This window comes from Physeter macrocephalus, chromosome 19 (genome assembly GCF_002837175.3).
Source record: "Physeter macrocephalus isolate SW-GA chromosome 19, ASM283717v5, whole genome shotgun sequence".
NCBI classification, from domain to species: domain Eukaryota; kingdom Metazoa; phylum Chordata; class Mammalia; order Artiodactyla; family Physeteridae; genus Physeter; species Physeter macrocephalus.
Window position 1 is genome coordinate 85,846,937 of NC_041232.1, and position 23,564 is coordinate 85,870,500.

A 23,564-nucleotide genomic window follows, 5' to 3' on the forward strand; every position below is an offset into this window, starting at 1 on the left:
CCGGGGGTCCGGGGGCCCGGGCGCGGGGTCCCCGGGCGCGCCCGCCCTCTTGCGCGGGGGCCCCTGCGCGCCGGGCTCGGGCTCGCGCTTGCGCTTCTCCTGGCTCACCAGGATGAACTCGCGCCGCTCCTTGTCGAAGGCCACGTCCCCAGCCAGCGCCTCGTCCCACGCCGCGTACTTGAGGTACTCGGCCGGCTCGGCCACCCTGCCCCGCGTGGCCAGCTGCCAGGCCTGGTAGCTGTTGACCGGATCCAGCTCGGCCACGCGCCGCCCGGCCTGCCCGCGGGCGGGCGCGCCGGCCGCCGGGCGCAGGTTCAGGCACTGAAGGAAGAGCTGCTGGGAGTCGGCGGGGCCGGGCGCCGGGCCCTCCCCGACGGGGGCCCGCGGCCGGCCGGCCTCCACCCGGCGGTGGATGGCGTTGTGCGCGTTCAAGCTGTCCAGGTTCGTAAACAGGTTTCCGCACTTGGTGCAGACTTCGTAGAGGCTCAGGCCGGCCACAATCACCTCCTCCTGCACCACGTCGTTGATGGTGGCGATGGGGTCCAGCTCGCTCCGGGGCCTGTTCTTGCTCCCCGCCTTGGGGCCGTGCGCCTTCATGTGGTTTTTCAGGAACCACGGCTCCTTGAATCTCCGGCCGCAGATGTGGCAGCCATGGTCGAAGGAGCCCCTGTGCTTCTTCATGTGCGCCTTCAGGAACCAGGTCTGGCTGAAGGCCTGGCCGCACACCTCGCAGGGGAACTCGCCGGGGGGCAGCTCAGGCTTGCCGTTCTCCGCGAAGGCGTCGCCGCGGGGCCCCTGGGCCGTGATGTGGTCCTTCTCGACGTGGCTGAGCAGGGACTCCTCCCGCAGGGTCACGTAGCTGCACAGCCGGCACTTGAAGGGCTTGTGCGCCTGGTGCACGTGCCGCTCCAGGTCCTTCCTGCGCTCGAACTTGCTCTTGCAGAAGGAGCACTGCCCCGCCCCCGCCGCCGTGGCCTCCTCCGCCGCGCACGCCGCCCCCGCCGCCTCCTTCCTGCTGCTCCGCAGCAGGATCTTGCCGCTGTCCACCTGGCTGGCGCCGTTCAGGATCCTGTTGCAGGCCGAGGTGCTCTTCGTGGGGCTGGCGCAGCCGTCCAGGCCCTCGGACACGCGCGTCTCGCCCGCCTCGGGCTCGTGGCCCTGGATCAGAGTCCCCGTGCGGTGGCCGCGGATGTGGATCTTCAGGTTGCCCTTCTGGGAGGCCCGGTGGTCGCAGTAGGGACACTTGTAGGGCTTCTCGCCCGTATGCTTGCGCATGTGCTGGGACAGGGAGCTCTGGAAGGGGAAGCTCTTGCCGCAGATGCAGCAGCTGTGGCTCAGCGTCTTGTCCCCGTCCGCCTCGGGGCTCCTGCTGGCCCTGGGTGGGCTGGGGCCCCTCCTCAGCTCCGTCTCGGCCTCTCGGGGGCGGTCCATCTCGACGACGAGGGCTCGCCCGGCCGGGGCGGGCACGGCGCTCGGTCACGCGGGCCTGCGTCTTATCTCTCCATGTTCAGGCGAGCCTCCCGCTTGCCGGCTGCAGAAGTGCGCCTGCCCCGCGGAGGGGCATGTCTTACCTGGAGAGCATGGCAGAGGGCAGCAAGCACCTGGAACAGAAAAGACACGGAGATCTTAGGAACCAGGTTTCCCCGCATAGACAGGGGCCCGGTAACATCCGCGGACAGCGACCTGCACGCTCCTCCTTCAGAAAACCAGCCCCGTCCAAATTAAAGAAAGGAAGCACCCACGAAAGCTTAAACAGACGTGCGAGCAGCTGCTTCCCTTTAAAAAATCGGTAATTAAACAATTAATGACTGATAATAACTGTGTGCTAAATCATTAAAATAAATCATAGTAAATGACTGCACCCTAGAATAATTTTTTATCAAAGCTATCCAATGTTTAAGGAAAGACTGTGGTGAGACAGTTCGCGAGAGTGTGAGGCACGCGGGCGACGGGACAGGAGCGCGTCTGAGAATGAAGGGCAGAGACACAGGCCAGGCGGAGGACGGCAAGACGCGGGGGCACGTGCGGGACACGTGAGCTGCGAGGAGGGCGTTCACAGCCGGAAAAGGCGCTTTACAAATGCATCTTTGTGTCTCGGTGAAAACACAGACGATTTAGTGAAAGAGAGGCAACGAGGAAGGGCAGGAACAGAACCCTGAGGTCCTTCCCGATCTGGGCCTGAATCTGCTGCTCCAGCACCTAGCAGCCCACGCCGGCTGCCCCGACGGACACCACTCCCAGGGGTGTGTGACCGCCAGGCCGTTTCCACCGCGACATTCGGTCCTCGCTGCCTCTTAGATAAAGCCCAGACCCCTCCCCGGTTGGCCTCACAGTGCCCTTCCCGACCTGGTCCTGTCCCTTCTCTCCTGCACTGGCCGCAGGGCCGAGTGCTACCCCAGTGCAGACACCCTCCCGACCCCGGCAGGTCCTCACATGGGAGGCGGGGTCTGAGCCCCCGCAGGAGCAGGGGTCACGCTGTGTGGTCACTGTCGCTACGATGCTTGTCCACCCCCTGGAGAATGAGGGGCCGGGGCAGCTCTGGGCTGCTCCTCCAGACGCAGGCGAAGGGGAAGTGGACGGGGTTGCGCAGCGCTGTGCCTGGCACGCGTCGGGCAACGATCTGGGCTGCAGGGAAGCCAGCCCAGATGCCTGTAAACAGCCCAACAGGCCCAAGACAGTACACACTGACAAGCAGCTATCTCAGGAATTTCCATCTGACTCAACGATACGGAGAATAAAGAAAACAGCGGACCAGAAGGGATGTTGAGAGGTAAAGTGTCTTTCTGTACGGTATTTTGATGGGTATATATATATATGTATAACTGAGTCGCTTTGCTGTACAGCAGTGATTAACACAACAACACTGTAACTCAACTATACTTCAAGGAAAATTTTTTTTTAAAAAAAGCAAGCAGGGGTGGGGCAGTGGGGAGAACAGCCACACACGCAGGCCCCTGGGGCCCAGTCTGTTTATCCTTCTTATCTCTAAACAGAAGTAACTGAGTTAATGATTCTGAGGGTCTCCCTACTGGGGGCTCCAGACTTGCACAGAGAGGCGCCTAGATGGACAGATTTTTCTTTTTCAAAAAAGCTGTAACATGTAGAAAGGAAGCCACATTTTTTACAAAGTTTCAACCTCATGCACACTAAGAACTCATGTTCGAAAAGCAACAAAATGTGAAGAAGCTATGTGTTTCTGGTTGTCAAGCAGACAGTGTACAACGCACATCGTTTGTTCAGAGAGGAGGCCAGGCCAGCAACGCGTTGTTTGCTCTGGGTGGTCCGACCTGCCATGTTTTTCCCCGAGCCGACTCAGAGAAGGATGCTGGCGGAGGGTGGAAGGCAGGGGGCGGGAGGGTGTCACCCAAACATCCCCAGGAGTTCCAATAGATGACACTCTATTCCTCCACTCACCACGAGGGACAGACGCCTTCTGAAAAAACAACACACCTCCTGTTCTCCAAATGCCTCCTCCCGAAGACCCACGCCAGAGGCAGAAATCTCATTTAGATGATGTATTCTCAAACTTCTTTCGAGAAAGCGTCATGCTAGCAAGTTTCCCAGGCACCTAAAGAAACCAACTCAGTCTGAGCAACAAACTCTGGAAAGCAGCAGGAAGCACAGCTGCTCACAGATATTCCTTACTGTTTACACCTATGGGTACAGAGCCACTCCCACACCCCAGGCGAGAGGGAGAGAGAGAGGTGAGACGGGAAACTCCCAATAAAATAAATAAAATCTCCCCTAAACTTGGATAAACAAATGAGGTGAATAAGAACACTTCTTCATGACAATTTAAGCTGCTTTGTTTTTTCGAGCTGTTTTGGTCTTAGACGGCTGCATATTATTCATGATGATTTTATAAGACAAATGATTTGCATGCATCCCGTGCCATCCCAGGGCTTATTTCAGTCCCCCAAATGTTGAATTTGATATAATATATAAAAATATAAATAAAACATACTATTTACATTTAACTTAGTGACCTAATCTGGGTACAAAAATCTTCCGAGTTTAAAGAACCGTCTAGAATAAATTTACAGAGGAAAAAACAACTAAAACAGCAGAAACTGGTGTCTCTGAAGGAATCTGACAGACTTCACTGGACCACTGAGTTGGTTCATAAAGGATGTTAAATGTCAGAACTTCTCCAGTTCACGGGAATTAAACATCCGAAACCCGGCCACGAAGACAAGATTCACGGAGCATGAATGCTCAGCTAGATAAGGTTCATAAAAGGCAACCTACAAATGCACCTGGAAATAAAATGAAATTGTCAAGTGAGAAGAGTTGTTCAAATCACCAAAAACGCACTCTGTGAGTTTTCCTTCCTTCTCTGCTACTCTCCCTGCCATCTGGGGCGCTGCCGGCAGCCGTAGAAAGTTAAGGGCTCTCGAAGCCAAGAAGCTGCGCTGGGGATCCGCACAGAGACCCCACCTCCGTGCCGTCCAGGTGTGGCGCAGAGCCCAGCCCGGGAGTCCCGTCCCCCGTTTGCCAGCGTGTCAATTTCAGGAGGTGTCCTTCACACCCAGGCGTGCCCTCACCTGTCAGGTGCCGACAGTCAGGAAAGGACAGGAGGAAGCCGTGTGGCACCGAAGCCCCTTGCAAGGCACCTCCTCCAAGTGCTGCTCAGACCCCAGTCACAGTGCAGAGCGAACAGTCCATGGACAATAAAGCACCTGCCCAACGGGGCCTCGCTTCTACTACCAGGTCGCATCCCGGGTGGGCAAGCCCAGAGCAAAGTGCAAAGAGGATCAGATGTGAGCACAGCCCCCTTCTTCCCATGGGGGACCTCAGTCTCTTCTGCACATGTAAAGAGGCTTTAGCGCTGCCATCTTTGCTACCAGAGAAATCCACATCCCATTGCCTCATTGCAGCCTTGATGTGTAAAATTTCTGATTCCCCAACACCCCCAAACCCCCAGCCAAAGCCTAGACACTTCCCCTCAAGAAACCCAAACACTAGAGAATACACTTTTCACTTCTTATTCGGGCTTCCTGCAAAACTTGTTTAAAAGCTGGCAAAGGCAGCGGAGCCCTGCAATTTACAGGAAAATGATCAAGCAAGGGCCTTTAGGGTGCCCATGAATCAGCACAACCAGCTCTTCTTTCTCTTTTGTTTACCACTTCTCTGCCCACCCCCATCTTTCAACACCGAGCCCTGCTGTCAATCCCTGTGAGAATGACAGGGGGTGTCTTTTTAAAGAACTTAAAAAATATTTGCAGGGGGAAAATGGAAAAATGGAAAAATACCATAAGGGTAATGACCACTTAAGCTCAAAACACCATTATCTTAAGGAAATCATAACATCAACAAAACTGGCTCCACTTGAAAGAGGCCACTAAGTGGCCCCCTTCCTGAAGCCCACAGTCGACTGGCAAAGTTTCTTGCAAACCTTTAAAGAAACAGTCAAAAAGGAATTCCCCACAACTGGCTTTCCTTAGTCAGTGGCCAGATCAACAGATCTTCGTGATCATTCTTTTCAGCTGCAGGCAAAAATTCTTTTCCCCAAAAGAACAAGAATGGTGTCCTCAGAACTTCCAATGTGAAAATGCAGCAGGGCAGCCGCCCCAGTTAGAAGACTTAGGGGAACCTTATTAGCCCCATAACCCACAGCACTGACTCTGCTGTCCTTTAAAAAAAAAAAAGCCCACCAGCCTCTGTGAGCCAGGAGGGTCTCAGACGGTTTGTCAACATTGATTGGGGTCTCTAGTGGTGAGAGGTTCTCATCCAAACACGGCCCCGTGATAGTGTCACACTACCTGGTTTCAGCCAAATACATTCCGGTACCGAGCTGTCCCTATTTTATTCTCACAGGCACACGCACACCGGGTGCGGCTTGGTGTTCCAACTTTTCCTGCAACACATTAACCTAAAGATAACTAGCCTTACAAAAGGTGTAAGTAAATGCTAGCTTTTTACTCAGACCAGAGCGATTAAAGAAAGTCTTCTAGCAACACAAATATTAGGAGGTAGAGGGGAGAGAAAATCCACACGTGTGTTTCAGCTGGCATACGACCCATGTACATACACAGAGCATAGCCCCATTTGAATCATATTTTGCCCATAAAGAACCACAGTTTTGTTGTTATTGTATTACAAACTTTTTCCAAGGCTGTAAATGGGAACTTGCCAGACAAGCCTATAATTTAATTGTTTAGGCATAAAAATGGCTTGCTGATTAGGGTTTTAAAATAGATTTCCAATGCATCTCTCCCTGTGTGTGTGTGTGTGTGTGTGTGTGTGTGTGTGTCTCATAGGGATGTGACAAACAGTCTGAAGCTACTTTTTTAAAATGCCTTCCATAATTTTGGAAGTAAGTTTCTTTGAAAAATTTAGGTAATTTCACATTACATAAATATTTATATATATTGCCTATATAATTTTATGATAACATAACAACAGGAAAAAGTAAAATGTTTATTACAGAAAATATAAATCTGTATTCATAACATAAAATGCATTATCATGGAGATGGGGGAGGGGTTTAAGAGAGGGCAAAATATAAACGTTTTGAAAATAAAATATGTAGCTAAACTTTAAGACATCATCATGGGAGGGTATAAATAAATAAAGCACCAGGCCTAAATGCATATATGTAAGGGCACTGCCATACCTTAGATTCTTTCTTTTCGATTCTTTCTTTTCATGCCTGCACAGCACAAATGAAATAAGTTGACTTTCTCAAGACTGCTTATACTCACTGGATTTGGGATACATTTAATCTGTGGGTAAAGGTTTCAACGAATAAATCACTTCTGTAAGTGAGGACCCTGGGAACTGAGTCTTGGAACTAACAGAAGGCAGAAAAGTCACTTCCTGCAGCATCCCTTGGTGACCTTGTGAAACAGCTCCAAGGACCTGGTTGACTCCACCTGCCGACAGTAACTCCTTCCAGAACAAGCCCTGCAGGGCTGGGATCCAGGACACACACCAGCAGGAAAAGCCCTGTGAAGAAGCTGTCAGATCTGTAAGAACCCACGTGGGACCACAGTCCGTCACTGTCCCGCACGCCCTCCCGTGACAGCTCCCACGGTGGAAGCCCCACGGCACGGTCGCGGGGCGAGTTAACGAGGGTTTCATCACCATCCCTGAGAGCTGCTGGGCGCCAGGCCACTTATGGGGCCTAAGGGCTCGGATAACTAAGCAACAGGCTTGGCTTCGAGGGACCCAAACGTCAGAAGGAAACACATAACCACACAGAGAACAGCAGCAGAGCAGGAAGGGAAGTGATGACCTGCCCTGGCCAAGGGTGGCCGGGTCTCCCCAGGGAAACCCAGGTGGGTGTGGGCCCAGCTAGCCTTTAGAGCAACCCCCAGCCCTCTCGCCCACACCCAGGGGTAACCCCATCATCCTGCTGGCTGGACCTCCAATTCACTCTTGAATCCACACGCTCCCCTTCATCTCAAACCAAGATCATCTTCCCAAATGCAGAGGAGCTGGGCGACCTCTTTTGAGGCTTCAACCCTTCGCAGGCTTTGCACACCCTGAAGATGAGGCCCGAACTCCCCCAAGGGGGCTTCTAAGGCCCTGAACCCCCGTACTGCTGGGGTCCCCGGGCCCCCAGCCAATGGCCGTTGCACCTGCCCCACACCCCAGCTGGATGTGCGTCCACTCCCACCTCGGAACCCTCAGGTGTGCGGGTCCCACCTGCCGTCCACCTTCTCAGGTGTGGTCTTTCTAAGAGACCCTTCCTGACCCCCTTCGCCCTGTGACCGGGTCAGGCATGGTCCCCACTCCCCAGCCTTGGCCCTATCGCAGCTCGTGCCTGGACATGCTTCTATTACCCCTTCTGTAACTGGTCACTCTTGTGTGAGGCATCCTACTCTGTGAAGGCAGACCCACCAAGTACCACTGAGTCCTGACACCAGCGCAGGGCCGAGCAGGGAGCGGGCACCGTGAGAGGTGGTCCAGACCGGGAGCTCCGAGGTCCAGCTACCCGAGGTCCAAACTCAGTTCTGCCATTCCCTGGGATCAGCTGTGTGACCGAGAGCAAGTGTCTCAACCTCTCAGTTCCCCAGTCCATTTCTTCATTTTTAAGATGTAAATGATGGTAATGAGAACTATATTACAGTATTTCTGTGAGATTTAAAGTAATGCATGCATGGTGCGACGTTGAGCACACAGCAAATGGCCAACATATGGTAGGTATTATTATAAATTAATAATTGCTAAATAAATGAATGAGATGTCAGGGCACTACCCAAAGATACCTAGTCACTGGCAGTGACACTGTTTGGTTTAATCAATTCAAAAGGAGGAAATAATAGTTCAGGAAGCTGTGTTAGAAATGGCTAAATAGTAACCCGTGTGTATTCACTGGGCCCTGACAGGTTCACCACAGAAGTTATTTAATACAAAGTATTCCACGAACAGCCATCATCATCCACAGCACACAAGTTCAAACCTGTCCCAGCTCCAGACTCCATACGAAGTCAGCTTTAATACAGACTGGGTATTAGACCATATTTGAGAATTACTATTACTTTCGCTAGGTCTGTAACACAGGAGAACTTTCTTAGTTTTTGGAGATGTGTAATGAAATATTTCAGAGGTGGTTTACAAAAGAGAGGAGAAGGCAGATATATCATCATGCTATAACAACTGCTAGGGCTAGATGGTGGGTGTATAGATGTTCATTAGTTACTCTTTCCATTTTTAAGGGTTTTGGATGTTTTTCACAAAAGAAGTTAAAAAATAACTCCCACTTGCAACTCCAGTAAGTAGCACAATGGGAAGCAGAGCTGCTCTGCGGCACCCGGATGGGCCCTCCCCCATCCCCATCCCTCCCCTCCCCTCCCCCTCTCCAGGCCCCCAGGAAGCTCAAAAGTCTCTAAGGAATGCACTTTGGGAAAATTACCTTTTGTTAAATTCTAGTATTTGAAAGTCAAAGAAAGAAGAATCATCTGAATAATATGAAACGGTCCACATGAGAGCAGTATTTTAAGAGGCTGCTTGCCGGTGTTTCAGAGGCTTGCCCCGGAGACATTCAAGGGATCTCTCCCCAAAGCTCCATGGGGCCCAGGCTTGGTGCAGACAATGCAAAGTCAGCCATCGCAGCCAAAACGAAGCAGCCACGAAGACACGGGCTCTCGGGAGGAGCCTCCCATCGCGTCCCAGGGCAAAAATCCAGTAAGGCCGCCGGGGTTTACCTTCCCCAGTTTAAACAATCATTTTCTGACCAACTAAATGTGGCGTTCTCAGGGGGAGAAGGTAGAACATCCTGTATTTTTACACAGTAAGCATAGCTCTGACTCTACAGGAAATCTTGCCATTTTCTGCTCTGTGAAGTAAACCAACACAAAGCGAAAGCCAAACGGTTTTGTACTGATTTTCCCTCAAAACCATCGAAGTCAGTTCTGTCGAAGTCGTCCTCGAAAAGGAATCAGAACGCTGATTTTTTTTTTTTTTAAATAACCTCTAATATTTAGAGTAATCTGCCTAACAAAACAACTGTGCAAGTTTCTTTAAAGGGACCCAAATCAGACTGCAGACCTCAGGGGGGCACGAGGGGCTGCAGGAAAGCTGGAAGGGGCGTTTCCCACACTGGGTCTGCTGCCCTTCTGTCGACGGAAGCAGAGCCTGATGCGCGTGCTGTTTGTCAAATACGTCTCTTCAATTCGAGTTCATTCATTAACCACGTCATGATACTAAGAGATAGTTTGGCTTCCCCGACGCCCTCTGGTCTCTCTCCTTCTCTCTCCCTCGGTCACCGGGGGAGAGGGGGGCTTCCGGGAGTCACAGGCATGCGGGCTGAGCCCACAGGGGGGGCCACTGTCCGGGGTGGGGGACAGGAGAAGTCGGGAGAAGTGGGGAACCGGTGCTGTGGGGAAGATGCCCTTACAAAGAAAACAGCTCAGGGCAGACGGAAGGCTCAAGATATTTACAGGATATTCTGGCCCCAGAAGGCAGGTCATAAAATTTTAAAAGCGGCCTCCTGAGGGCGGCCGTGAGGCAGTGAGGCTGCAGGGCCCGTGGGTGCTGCCGTCAGTTTCACATACTGCCCGTTTGTCCTCCAGCAGACAATGCAATGGGCCTCCCAGTGACACTGTGGTCTTATGAGCCACGAATTAAAATACACCATTAACATCCCGCACAAGCTTATCTACTGCGGAGACAAAAAGCCCATTCTGTGAACAAATGGGGAGAAATTCCATAACAACAATGAGCAGTTCCTCTCCCCACTCGCCAATCTGCCCCAGATTAACAATCCCGGGCTTAGAGTCCCCAGACGGGGTCCGGGCCGCCCCATGAAGTGGTGCATTCACTGCCTGGAGAGCCGGGGCGCTGATGGCAGAGCCAAATCAATAATCCATTATAGAGCAGACCCCGTTTCCATCTCATAAGGAGAAACAAACGCGAGCAACCAGAATCGAAACGTTCACGTGCGAGTCCACGCCGCCTCCCTCGCTTGGGCAGGAGGACACAAACCCGCTGTCCCTGAGTATGGGGGAAGCTCAAGTGGACCCGGCAGACCTGTCTCCAAGCAGCCAGGGAACAGTGTCCTCGGACTTCTCTGCCAGAAGCACTCGTTTTAAAGGTAAACCTCAAAAACGCTTTGTCCAGGACACAGGGTGATTTGAACAAAGCACGGACACAGTGGTGACAAAAGTCCATCTTCCGAAACAAAGGTTTCCTTTAAATTACTTAGCACCCCCAAATAAATCAATGCGAGTGCCAACATGAGTCCCCACATGTAACTAACTGTCCATAACAAGGGTTTATTGCGCAAACTCCGCGATCATTTAAAAGCAAGACTCGCTTCCATTCTGCACCTCAGACCACAGCTTTGGAATCACTGCTCCATTTACAGCAGAAACGCAGAGAGGACCTAACCGTTATTCCACAAGTAGGTTATCTTCCATGAAGTTGTTTACTACAATTTGTCAAAAACCCAGTAAATTGCTGGCTGAGCAGAGAGAGAGGCCATCTTTAGCTCCAGAGAGAAGAACGTTTCCTCACGGTAGAGACAGTATAGCGAGACACTTGCTAAAGAAAATATAAATTAACATTAATATATAAGCTGCCCACACGTCCTTACTAAAATACAAAAATTCGTAGTCAAATCCGACCTCACAGGGGAACGACAAAAGCAGATGAATACACAAATGTAATTCTGGATCACATTCAGGAAAGGCCAAGGATAAACGAAGGAGCGTGCGTTTCCATATCCTGGAAAATCCAAAATGGTTATGGAGACTTAATAAAGAGGCATCCACGTGAAAATAAAGGCAATGGATTTTGTTTAATCTCAAAAGAAAAGAAACATCCCTTTACCTGCGTTTTCTCCTGCTCTCCAAAATGAATACATTACTGATACTTGTTATTTACTAGTTCCTAAATCTCATGTAAGTAGTGGCCTTATCAATCTGTTTGTCCTTACAAAAGGAAACTTCACAAAGCCGGAAAAAAAGAAAAGTCACAGGAGCAGGGGCTTGCTCTGTAATTTTCTGCAGATAGGTGTCCTGCTGGAGCCCCGGGTCCACCACAAAGAGCTGAGGTCTGGCAGTAAATCCAGCTTCCTGGAGGGGCCAGCACTGCCAGCGTAGTTAATGATCTTGTCAACATTTCCATTAAGAGCCGCATTTCCAGAAGCTCAGAACTGCATCTCCCCCAAACTGGGCGGTTCCATGAAATCTGTCGTCACCGAGGGGCTTTACAAAAATAGAAGAAAATCACTTGCTATTCAGTACGGGAACCACAAAAGCACAAGTTTTTACTTTCATTCTTTTTCCATCCTGCACCAAGATGATGAAAGCCAACGTTTCCACTAATTCAGAAACACTGAAAACTCGGGGAACACCAGAGAAAATGAAGACTCATCAATTTCTTTTTTAAAACAAAGATGGAACACCAGAAGGCCTTAGATAAACAGCAGGGAAAAATCCCGTTTAAAAGTGGCTTATAGGTTTTTACTCAGCCTAACCTCAAACGTGTAGAAACTGCCACCAATTCGGTGTCCAATTTAAATTGTTTTTAATTTTTTTTGTTGTTTAGAAATTACCAGCAGTGAAAACAAAATAATCATGGGCAGAAACATTGCAATGCATTTCCTCGGGAACACTTCCTTGAAATGTGTATTAGCTGATTGTAAATATATTTTAACTGAAATCTGTTTCTAGACATAAGCTGTATTTTATTTCATGTAAATCAACAGCAAAGGGCCGTATTCACCTCCAACATGCATACGCTGACCTGTTTTCCAGCCTCTTACCTAAAACCAACATTTCTCTCCCAGTATAAGAAAACAGATCGCAATTAACACCTATTAAATAGTATCTCTTTCTTCTGTGCTTTTTGTGAAAGCACCTAGAAGTCCCCACCACCAAGTAAAAGAAAGAATTGTGTCCAAGAATACAGAAGGAGATAATTACGTGCAGTAAACCATAAACCATTCTGTTAAACATTACCCTCCAAGGTAGTTCTGTTTAGCAGAGAACTCAGCCCCCAAAAATCCCTTCATGAAGAGCACACAGCAGATAAATACTTCAAGAATCAATCTTAATAAATTCTAAGCTACAGCTTACCAATCATTTCCTGTAAGAATACAGGAAATGATTGAATTGAATCCATTTTGGTAGGACAGCAGAAAGGTATATCAGGCAAGAAGTTATTTAAGACTTTGTTTGCCACTGTACCAACACCAATCAATACTGTAAGAGGATCAAAATTATAAAAGGACAAATTCTTCCTCCCCAAATGCTTTACTAGATAAAGCGCATACACCATAATCAGTTTAAATTTTCCAGATCCCTGACTAGCAATAGCTACTGTAACGTGACCTGGTTTATCACTAACCCAAGCAGCGCCTTTGAAAGCAGCTGGGTAGTTCAGCCTCTTAAGGAGAGTGATCTATCAGAGAATGTTTACCAAGAGCAATTCTGACAAGAACATGATATCACATGGCTGTAGGATTTATTCTGCCTTGCTTGTCTAAAAATATATTTTCAAACACAGTTAATGACACATCACTGCAAGTTCTAAGTTCTGAAGATAAAAGACCATCTATACTTTCCTTGCAAGGATAAAAGAATAAACAAGCAAAATTCCACTTTCAGTCCCCATAAAAACATTATCGTGTGATTCAGCTGCTAAAGTTACGAAAATTCTGCACCTGAAGTGATCCTAAATGATCTTGCAAGAAAAGAGGACGGGCTTTTTCTAAGCCACAGCATCTTACCCAGCAACAGCTTTTGGAAACAGTAAATACAAAATAAAAACCAGGAAAAGTTTGGAATTCCAAAGCTCCTAGCTCCTGCCCCCTCCGTCCCTGGAGAGAAAAGATATCGAACTTGAAATCGAATTTCTCCGCCCGCAGCCCAGCCTGGTTTATTTGGGAAGCGCCGCGCTTTATGCGCACAGGGCGGGCCTGCGGTGAATGGACACGGAGCGGCGGGTACGTTTTCCAGGAACCCAGAGACCAGGACCCCGCTTCGGCCATCACAGCTGGCTCATCCGTCTGGTTCCGGCCGGAACCAGGGCCACACTGGAGGGTGCTGGGGGTGCCCCCTCCCTCCCTTCACTCCCCCACCTCCACGCGCTTCTACACATCCAACCCCAGAAACCCTTCTCGCCCCGTTCCACCAGGTGCTGTGAGCAGCCCTGCAGGCATCGCGGCAACAGACAAGGTGAGGGGCCGCGTGGGCACAGGTGGCGGGGTGAAGGCAGGTGACCCAAAAGCCAGGGCGGCGGCTCTCGTGTTCTCAGGGGCTGTGACATCCAGGTTAGGGACAATTACTCAGACCCTAGAGTTCACCGACACAAACCCTGCCAACACCTGTTTGATGAAAGAGACAGGTACCCATAAACTTCGTGTCGTTTACCCAGGACACAGGTCAACACAAGTCTGTCGCACAACAGGGCCACGGGACTACACACAGGTGTCCCGTGAGCACAGACCTGGCGGAGAAAACAGCGGGACATGCATGGCCTGCCCACAGAATTCACATGAAACGAAACAAAATGCAATTGCTCCGAAGTACGCGTTTCCAGCTCAGTCGTCTGAATGAGCTTCTATTATGTTACCTGACAAAATACGGCTGATGATCAGAGGCCGCCCTGACCTCCCGTCTCCCGACCAGAGACAGGGCACGCGGGTCACTGCAGTCCGCTCCTGCCTCACCCGAGGAGGACGCAGGTCCCAGTGACCTGAGATGCCGTCACAGGCCCTCGTTCCTAGAGGAAGATGCTCTGGCTCCCCTTCCCTCCGAGCGGGCTCACAGCCAGCAGCACGGCTCCCTTAACTCCCGCTCTGAGCCAGCCTCGCCAGCCTCCATCTAGCAAAACCCTTGCGCCCTTCTGGACCCGCGACGAGCAGCTGTACCATTTCGGGGACCGCGCTCCAAAGCCGCGTCTGGACCACCGCATGGGACTCACAGGCAACAGGAGCAGAACACCTCTGGGGGCTCGTTCAACTACAGGCCCAAAGCCCGAGCCTCCTTCTGTCCATAAATAGCCGAGTGCAAGCTGGCCAGCTGCAAAATCAAAGGACGATTAGATGTCCGGTGGCGAGTCCCATAAACCGCCAGGGTCCTCAGCTGCCGCCCCAGGCACCACCGCTCCCCTGAATGAGGGACCAGCCTGGGGCCTCGAGACCCTCAGACACACACAGGCACACCGTGATGTCAGCCAGGGGTGCCCCGCGATGTGCAAGCGTCTTCCCTGGGACCCCCGGAACCAGGGACCAGTTATACCCTAGTTACACTCCCCAACGCGGTCCCCACTCACTGGCCACTGGGGGCTGCATACGGGCTGTGACTTCTTTTTTCTTTGTTTAATTTGTATTTATTTATTTCTTTGGCTGCGTTGGGTCTTCGTTGCCGCTGTGCGGGCTTCCTCTAGCCGCGGCGAGCGGGGGCTACTCTTCGTTGCGGTGTGCTGGCTTCTCATTGCGGTGGCCTCTCTTGTTGCGGAGCACGGGCTCTAGGTGCGCGGGCTTTAGTAGTTGTGGTTCGTGGGCTCAGTAGTTGTGGCTCACGGGCTCTAGGCGTGAGGGCTCAGTAGTTGTGGTGCACGGGCTTAGCCGCTCCGTGGCATGTGGGATCTTCCCGGACCAGGGCTCGAACCCGTGTCCCCTGCAGTGGCAGGCGGATTCTTAACCACTGCGCCACCAGGGAAGTCGTGGGCTGTGACTTCTGAGTCTACAGTACTGCTGGCTTCTCAGCTCTACACTTAAAATCATATGAGCAAGTGATGCGTACAGATGTACACCATAAAACTGCTTTCGGTTTGTTTTACATTTATTTACTCTGAGTTTTGTCTTTTATTTTTTTCCGAAACGGGTTTGTCTGCCGCACTAAGGGTGCCCGGTTACAGGGGCTGCAAAGGCCACGGGGAGGTAAGCCACCACACTCGGGCCTTAGACTCGTCCTTCCACTGAATTAAGCCGGCAGGGCTCACAGGAAGGTTACAGAGACCTGCCAGTAAGACGCCACACACGCAACAAAAGATGATTTTTAAGAATTCATAGGTAAGTGCATATTATTACACCATGGGAGGGGCGGGGCAAAGAAAAAATCTGCATAAGTTCCTTGCATGTTAGAATTTCCTCCTTGGAAAGTTCTCAGTAAGGAGCTGCAGGGTTTGTAAACACTTAAGCTTTTTCTCCTCAAGCTGAACCTGCCTGCATTTTAGAGAAGCAAACCCTAACTGCTTTCTCAGTTAATAGGAATTTTCTCAAACTAGAGTTTTAAGTCTTAAGTCTCTCAGCAGAAGGAATAATCAACGTGCTTTGTTTTGTTTTAACACAAGGAGGCTCCTTTCATAAGAATACGCTCATCCCATCCTGCAATCAATCAGGATAATTCCTTCCCGTGTCACGCTCTGAAAACACCCCTTCACTAGGAAACAAACAGGAAATCTCACTTTTCTTCTGAGGAGGTAAACCTCTCACTCACCTTCAAGTCCCGACGTTCAGCACAGCTGTTTGTTTGAAAGGATACCCACTGATGTTGGGTCAGTTTCACCCAGCACGTGTGCACCCTGCACTTCTCCACGTGTGCAGGACCGTTTTCTCCAGATGTTTCATAATCATAGACCATTTAGCGAAGTATCCCTTGTAGCTCTGATGTCACAAGCACTTACGGAGAAGCCACGCCGAAAGAAACTTTCAAAAAGAGAATCTGCGTCGTGTTGAGTAGCAAGGGCCCAGTTTTCTCGGGAGCTCACGCGCTGTCCCCGGCTCCCCGCTCCAGGCCCACACCCTCACCCCAGGCACGCAGACGCCAGAAGGAACCTCTTTCCGCCCCGTCCCCAGGGGCTCCACGTGCAAATCCCCTGTCTGCTCCCTCCTTCTCTGACACTGAAAATCCAGTGATTTTCCCCAAATCCAGAAAGAAAACGTATGAGCTCTCCCTTTCCACCCTATTTTGCATCGTAATATCTTTCATATTAAAATCACATTTAGTGTTTTCCTTCGGGCTTCTAAACTTATAGCAGCGCCATCCAGGCTTCCCCGGTGAGCCTGCCGTGGCCACACAGAGTCACGAGACCATGCCTGCCCATCGCCACGCCAGGCACCGCGTGGGATCCTCCTGGGGGAGGAACGTCACCTGAGGTTTCCGTTCTTCAAACCCAGAGACTCCTTCGTACAAATTCAAATCAAACCATTTCGTGAATTTAATCAAAGGACAATCCACACGATTACTGGAGAAAGAGGAAAAAGAGTGTCACCACCGTACATCTCCTTATCAGGAACTGCAGGCTCAACATACTTAAGCGTCTAGAATGTCTGTTTAGGTGGAAACACCAAAGCCACAAAGGCATGAGTCCACGCGTGTCAGAGCACACGGGGTGCAGAGAAAGACCTACAGCCCCTCTCGTTAAAGACCACCCATAAAAACCAAAGATGGAAAGTGGAACATCCCAAAGTTTATAAATGATCGCATTATTGCTTTCTGCACTGAGATTGCTCCTCCCAGCATGGAAAGGTCAGCTCTCTGCATCTCCGAAGCACTCTGCCCAAAAATACCGTCCCAGGAGCGGCAAGCTGTGCAAATGTGGGCAAAACGTTCTTCAAACCCAGAGACTCCTTCGTACAAATTCAAATCAAACCATTTCGTGAATTTAATCAAAGGACAATCCACACGATTACTGGAGAAAGAGGAAAAAGAGTGTCACCACCGTACATCTCCTTATCAGGAACTGCAGGCTCAACATACTTAAGCGTCTAGAATGTCTGTTTAGGTGGAAACACCAAAGCCACAAAGGCATGAGTCCACGCGTGTCAGAGCACACGGGGTGCAGAGAAAGACCTACAGCCCCTCTCGTTAAAGACCACCCATAAAAACCAAAGATGGAAAGTGGAACATCCCAAAGTTTATAAATGATCGCATTATTGCTTTCTGCACTGAGATTGCTCCTCCCAGCATGGAAAGGTCAGCTCTCTGCATCTCCGAAGCACTCTGCCCAAAAATACCGTCCCAGGAGCGGCAAGCTGTGCAAATGTGGGCAAAAAAAAAAAAAAAAAATCTTACTCATATGCAAACTAATGTCCTTCAGCAACGCTTTCCAAGATAATAAAGGTGAAAGTCCTCATACGCTCTGCAGGTCTGCTTACACAGCTGCCTCTCAGGGAAAAAGTCTTAAAAGAGTTTTGCTCAAATTCACTCTATGATCCTTCGGTCCTAATAAAAAGGAGGTGATAAGAGGGCTTCGCGATCAGGTGTTCGTGCTCAGTTATTTTTTATTTGCCATCAAACTCCTTTTAACACGTTTCCAGCTAAGCCAGGAAAAGCGGTCCCACACCAAGGTCAAAGTAACAACTTGGTGCTTAGCCTGCCCTCAATCCCAGGTCTGCAAAACGGAAGTCCGACGGATTAAATAGGAAGGAATTCTAACTGAACCAAATTTGACTTGCCCTGAGCGTGTCAAATGAAGTAATAAGCCCCCTCATCTGACGCTGGTCCTCTGGGGAAGAAACAGGACTCTCCCGGCCTCTCAGAGTCTGAAACGATCTTAAAAGTTGGTATTACAGTATCAATAATTATCTTTTTAAGCAAAGTTTGCTGTTGGTTTTCTTTTTTTTTTTTAAGATGTTGGGGGTAGGAGTTAATTAATTAATTTATTTATTTTTGCTGTGCTGGGTCTTCCTTTCTGCGCGAGGGCTCTCTCTAGTTGCGGCGAGCGGGGGCCGCTCTGCATCGCGGTGCGCGGGCCTCTCGCTATCGCGGCCTCTCTTGTTGCGGAGCGCAGGCTCCAGACGCGCAGGCGCAGTAGTTGTGGCTCACGGGCCTAGTTGCTGCGCGGCACGTGGGATCCTCCCGGACCGGGGCTCGAACCCGCGTCCCCTGCATCGGCAGGCGGACTCCCAACCACTGCGCCACCGGGGAAGCCCCTGGTTCTCTTTAAGGAAGAAATAAACTGCTGCAAATGCACAGGGCCTTTCGTTTCATAACCTTGACTGTCCGCCGACGCAGGCTGTCACACATCAGCAACAAAGACCCGCTGATGTGCTTTCCTGGGCGACACTGTGCTTCCCCGCAGGTCGAGCCCCACCAGAAACACCGCACCCGGCTGGCTGCGTGTCCTGGACCTGCGATCTCAGGGCATCTCCACACCCCATCCTGCCCTGCTCGTCTGTGTTGGCGAAGCAGGGCACCAGATCGGGAGTCTGACTGGGGTGCGCGCCACTGTCCTCGCTGCATTCAAAAGGCCTTCCGTAGACATCTGACAGCGAGCTTTAAAAACGGCAATTGCAGACATCTTTTAAAGTCTAAAATGAAGCATTTCTGCTGCGTGAGCCACAAGCAGTGCATGCAAGTCGATCTTCTTAACCATAAATTAAACATACTATCTTATAAATGAAAAAAGGCAGGCGAGGATCCCCGGAAATAAGAGCTCCTGGTAACTTCCCTTTCTTTACATGACCACGTAACGTGTTGACGTCTCCAGGCTCAGGAGCGGGAACTCAGACTGCATCCCACGAGCTAGCGGCTGGCGTCCAGGAAGGGCTGCTGGGAGGCACCAGGGTCCCGGGGCTCCAGGAGTGCAGAGCCCCGCAGCAGGGTAGGTGATGGGGGGCCTGCAAGGCCGCTCCTGCACCCCAGGCCTGGTCATTTCACTCGTGAAGAGGTTGAGACGTTTCCTTTCCTTTCTCCCCTTTTAAAGAAATTACTTAGCGGACATGTCTTTTAAGACCTGAGATGTACCTTGGGCCCCTCGGGACGATGCAGCGGGGCCAGCGAGAAAGGATGATATCGTCCAAGCAGCATCAGCAATGCAGAGACGCAGCGCTGGGTGTAAGAACGACATTCGCTGGTGAATTCACTGCCGCCTCACCATCAGGGGATCTCCCAGAGGCCCTGGCCCCCACCAGGACCAGGAGGCCCCAGGACCAGGCTCTCTAGGTGCCCAAAGGCTCTTCTTCATCATCCCACACCAGCCGGATGACTTGCCTTCAACGTTTGAGTTTTTAAAACTAAGCATGAACTTTTTTCTGACAGTTTTTCCTTGACTGAATATCTCCGAGTCACGTGTGTTCAGAGATAACTCCCTGTTCCTGGACACAGCAGGTGAACAGGGAGAGGAAACATAAAAGATTTTACTCTTTGGCTGTGATTCATTAGTCAAGGAAACTCAAAGAAGAAAGAAGCCGTTTAAAAACTCTATTTACCGTTTCCCTTGGACCAAGGGAGCCAGTCCACATCGAGGATGGCTCTGAGACTGTGATGCCCCATGGCACCTGGGAGGAAAGTTCCAGATTCGGCTGAACACACGGTCAGAGGGGAGACTCTCAGGGCCAGCGCCTTGACGACAGGCGCTTTGTATCCTTATCTGTAGATTGATTAAGCAATAAAAGACAAAGGAGGCAGAGCGGGAAAGACCGTGAAGCATAAAAGTCAGTGTTTAAAAGACTGACCCCTGACGTGATGTGATGTTAAAGCCTGCCCTCCGTGTGGTCTTCCTCCCAAGACCCTCTAACGGGGAGGAGGAGGTCAGAGAAACCCAATCGGAGGTACAAACTACGAGACACCGGACTGGTCCTCCTGGAGAGTGCCAAGGCCAGGAGAAACGAAGGAGGACCAAGGAACCATCACAACTGGAGAAAAGTCACCGCCAGATGCGGCGGGGATCCTGGCTGGGGCAGAAGGCGGACACTCACGGAACTGTGGATCCCAACAGGGCCCGGAAGTCAGCCCCTAGTGACACACCACTGCAGTTCCGGCAGGCCTGACAAAAGCACTGATGTTGTCTAAGGTGTTGCATCAGGGGAAGCTGGGTGAAGGGGAGATGGGAAGCTCTGAACTACTGTCACAACTTTCTGCAAATCTAGAATTAGTCCAAAATTTAAAATAGGGCTTCCCTGGTGGCGCAGTGGTTGCGCGTCCGCCTGCCGATGGAGAAAAGTCACCGCCAGATGCGGCGGGGATCCTGGCTGGGGCAGAAGGCGGACACTCACGGAACTGTGGATCCCAACAGGGCCCGGAAGTCAGCCCCTAGTGACACACCACTGCAGTTCCGGCAGGCCTGACAAAAGCACTGATGTTGTCTAAGGTGTTGCATCAGGGGAAGCTGGGTGAAGGGGAGATGGGAAGCTCTGAACTACTGTCACAACTTTCTGCAAATCTAGAATTAGTCCAAAATTTAAAATAAAATTACACTGCCTTGCATGCTGTGCAGAAAACCATTTAATCACCCATTAAAACCAAAGTAAAACATTTTATTAGAGAGTGTTACGATTTTACAAAGGCTGTCTCATTTAAATGAAATGTTGTCTATCTGCAAAAAAATAAATAACTGAAACAAAATTACAGAGAGAGTAAAGAGAAGGCCAGCATGTGAGAGGCGGAAGACACAGGTACCTCCAAACAAAGGAAGATGCGAGCACCCCTGGTGTGGTCCAGCCAACCACACGATGGACCCGCCTCCACGAGGCAACATGAGGGTCCTTGTGGCTTCTTTCCGAGATCCCCCTGCAGGCACCTGAACACCACCCCACGGAGGCTGCCACTCAGTGGACAGGCAACAACAGCTAACATGTTTTGAGGGCTTGCCAGGTGCCAGGCATGAGCTCAACACATATTCCATCTCCCCTGTAATTACAGTCATTCTCTCCACTTTACAAATAAGGCAAGTAGGGCACAGAGAAGGCAAGCACATTGCTAACGTCACACAGCACGGAGGTGGCCAGGCAAGGGCTGGGCGGGCAGGGAAGCTGGGAGTCTCGCTCTGACTGGGGAGAAGCAGGGGGTGGAGCTCCACACTAGGATATTTAAGAGGACACCTTGGAAATAAAGACGGCAGAACAGAGAAGATGAAACGGAGGAGACAGACGTGGGTGGCAGGGCGAAGGCCCACGCAGGACCAGGCAGGGAGAAGCTTCTACAGCTGGAGGCACATGACAAGCCTGGGCAGCGGGAGGGCTGCAGAGACCCGGTTCTGCCCGTAATCTCCTGTGCTCACTGCACCCTGGATTCCAGCTTTAGAAGCGCAGAGGCTTTTTGGATTCAAAACTGACCCGGGCTTCCAACCGCTGCTCCTTGGACTTTCCCTGTCCCCTGTGACTCGTCTAAGCCTTGCTGGAAATTGCCGAGGTCCCCTGGGAGCGAATATTAATTCAAGCTCCTTCCATATTCTTGATGTGTGACACTGATTACATTAATTGCTATTAGGGTCCTGCTGAAAGACGGGCACAGTGCACGTCTGTGCGGCTGCCCCTACCCGCCGGGGCCCTGACGCCTCTCGGCTGACTCAGGGGCGGTGACATCACCCGGGGGACACTCCTCCCCTGCGGCTCCAGGGCCTCCTCCACCTCCACGCCCAGCCGGCCCCCGCCCGGCCCAGACCACCCAGTCTCCTGCACGACGGCCACTGTCCACAGGTGGACGCTCCTCCTCACCCGGGCTTCACCCTACACGCCCCGGGCAGCGTGAAGAGGACCCGAAAGAGAACCCCGCCCGGTGGGTCAAATCGGACCTGCATGCTCAGCCCACCCACGGGGAGGGCGGAGGCGGGGCCGTGCATGTGGTCGGTTCCGGGGAAATCCAGACCAAGGATGGCACCAGGGACGGGGGAGGGGCTCCAGCACATGCGCAGAAGGAGACGCTGCGGCAGAGCCAGAGGGCGCAGGGGGCGCAGGGGACCTTCGGGGTGCGCACCCCGGATCTGGGGAACGGAGCTGGCAAGGCGGCCCTGGCAGGGAAGCAGGCCCCAGGGGAGGGGACCACGGCGGGGAACGGGGCAAGTGGACAAAGAAGGCAAAGGTGATGAAGGCCCTCACTGCCAGGAGGACCGGAAGTCAGACTCTGAAGGACACAGGAAGCCACCACGTGCTGTGGCCATGGGAAGAGGACCGGGAACCTGCAGAGCCCGGCCCGCGGACCCTGCCGCGACACGCGGATGGGGCAGGCGTGGCGGGGGCCGAGGACGGGACTTCCAGGGAGAAACGAAAACAGAGGCCAGTTCGGGGCCTGCCGGAGGCTCCGACGTGAGGCCTTGGGGTCCGGGATGTAGAGTCCGTGAGAAGCAACCCTGGGTCTCGGGGAGCATCACCTGGAACCTGGGGCCGGGGGGGGATGTAAGGACCGCGGGTCCCGCTTCGCTCGCCTCAGAGAACAAACAACTTAGGCGAAAGCAAACACCTCCCACCCGTCTCGCTGCCCAGGCCCACCCCTGTGAGCACCGGGGGCAGAAGTGACCCCTCTCCGCCAGGGACTGCGAGTTACACCTGGCCCAGAGAGGGTGCTGGCCAGGGGGTGTGAAGCCAGGTCCTGGCCCCGCTGCTGACTGTGATCTTCAGAAAGACACGACACGTCGAATCAATTTAGAGTCTGAGCCTCAAAAGTCTGTTGCAATCTGATGGGCAGCCTCGTTTTCAAGGCAGAAGGTTAGTAACTTCCTGCATCTGCAGACATGTTCAAACTGTAAGTACATTCAATTCCTGATTTTTCTGTTACCAGAGAAATGCCTTTCCCTGGATAAGGTAACCACGTGCATCACAGACCCTCAAGGCAACTACAGAAAAGTGTGAACAGATGCAGGGCAGTCTGAGTGCTTCTGGCCACTGCCTGGTCATCTCTAGCTCCCTGTCCTGACGGACAGCCTCTCCCCAAGAGGCACCATAGCCTCTTCCAGACCTGAGCTTGAGAACAAGGGGACGCCTTGAGTAACCCTGGACGGCCCTAAACGCAGCCCAGCCCGTGCCCATCTGCACACAGAAGCCTCAGCGCCACTTCCAGACATGCTGAGAGGCACCTGAAGGAGGTCTCCTGGTGCATACGTGACAACACGACACTGAAACTTGCTCTCGTGGACCAGAAAGGTCGAGAAACGGGCCATCGATCTCTGCTTCCCACTTTGGCAGAAATGTGTTCATTTATCTGAAATTAGACACAGCAAAATTAAGACTGGCAGTGTCCTTCGGCGTTTGTGATTGGGGACAGGCCCACGTCCACTTAATAAGAAAACCCACCACACTAGGTATTTATGAGACAGAAACTCTCACTCGGGGGGGAATAAATGGAAACTTCGATCCACACTCCCCTGTTACCTACCCTGTTTAGACCTCAAAAAAAGGGCCTGGGGTGTACACATTGCATTTAGCAGTGCTTCACATTTTCTATGCT

General features: G+C 51.6%; 1 protein-coding gene across 1 annotated transcript in view; it reads right to left on the reverse strand.

Moving 5' to 3' along the window:
• Window positions 1-23,564, reverse strand: part of ZNF516 (zinc finger protein 516) — a 112,508-nt gene that overhangs the window by 67,450 nt on the left and 21,494 nt on the right. The window contains exon 2 of the mRNA XM_028480768.1: window positions 17-1,601. Within this exon, the coding sequence (XP_028336569.1) occupies window positions 17-1,431 (1,415 nt within the window). The 5' untranslated portion in view covers window positions 1,432-1,601. The remainder of the gene's footprint in view (window positions 1-16; window positions 1,602-23,564) is intronic.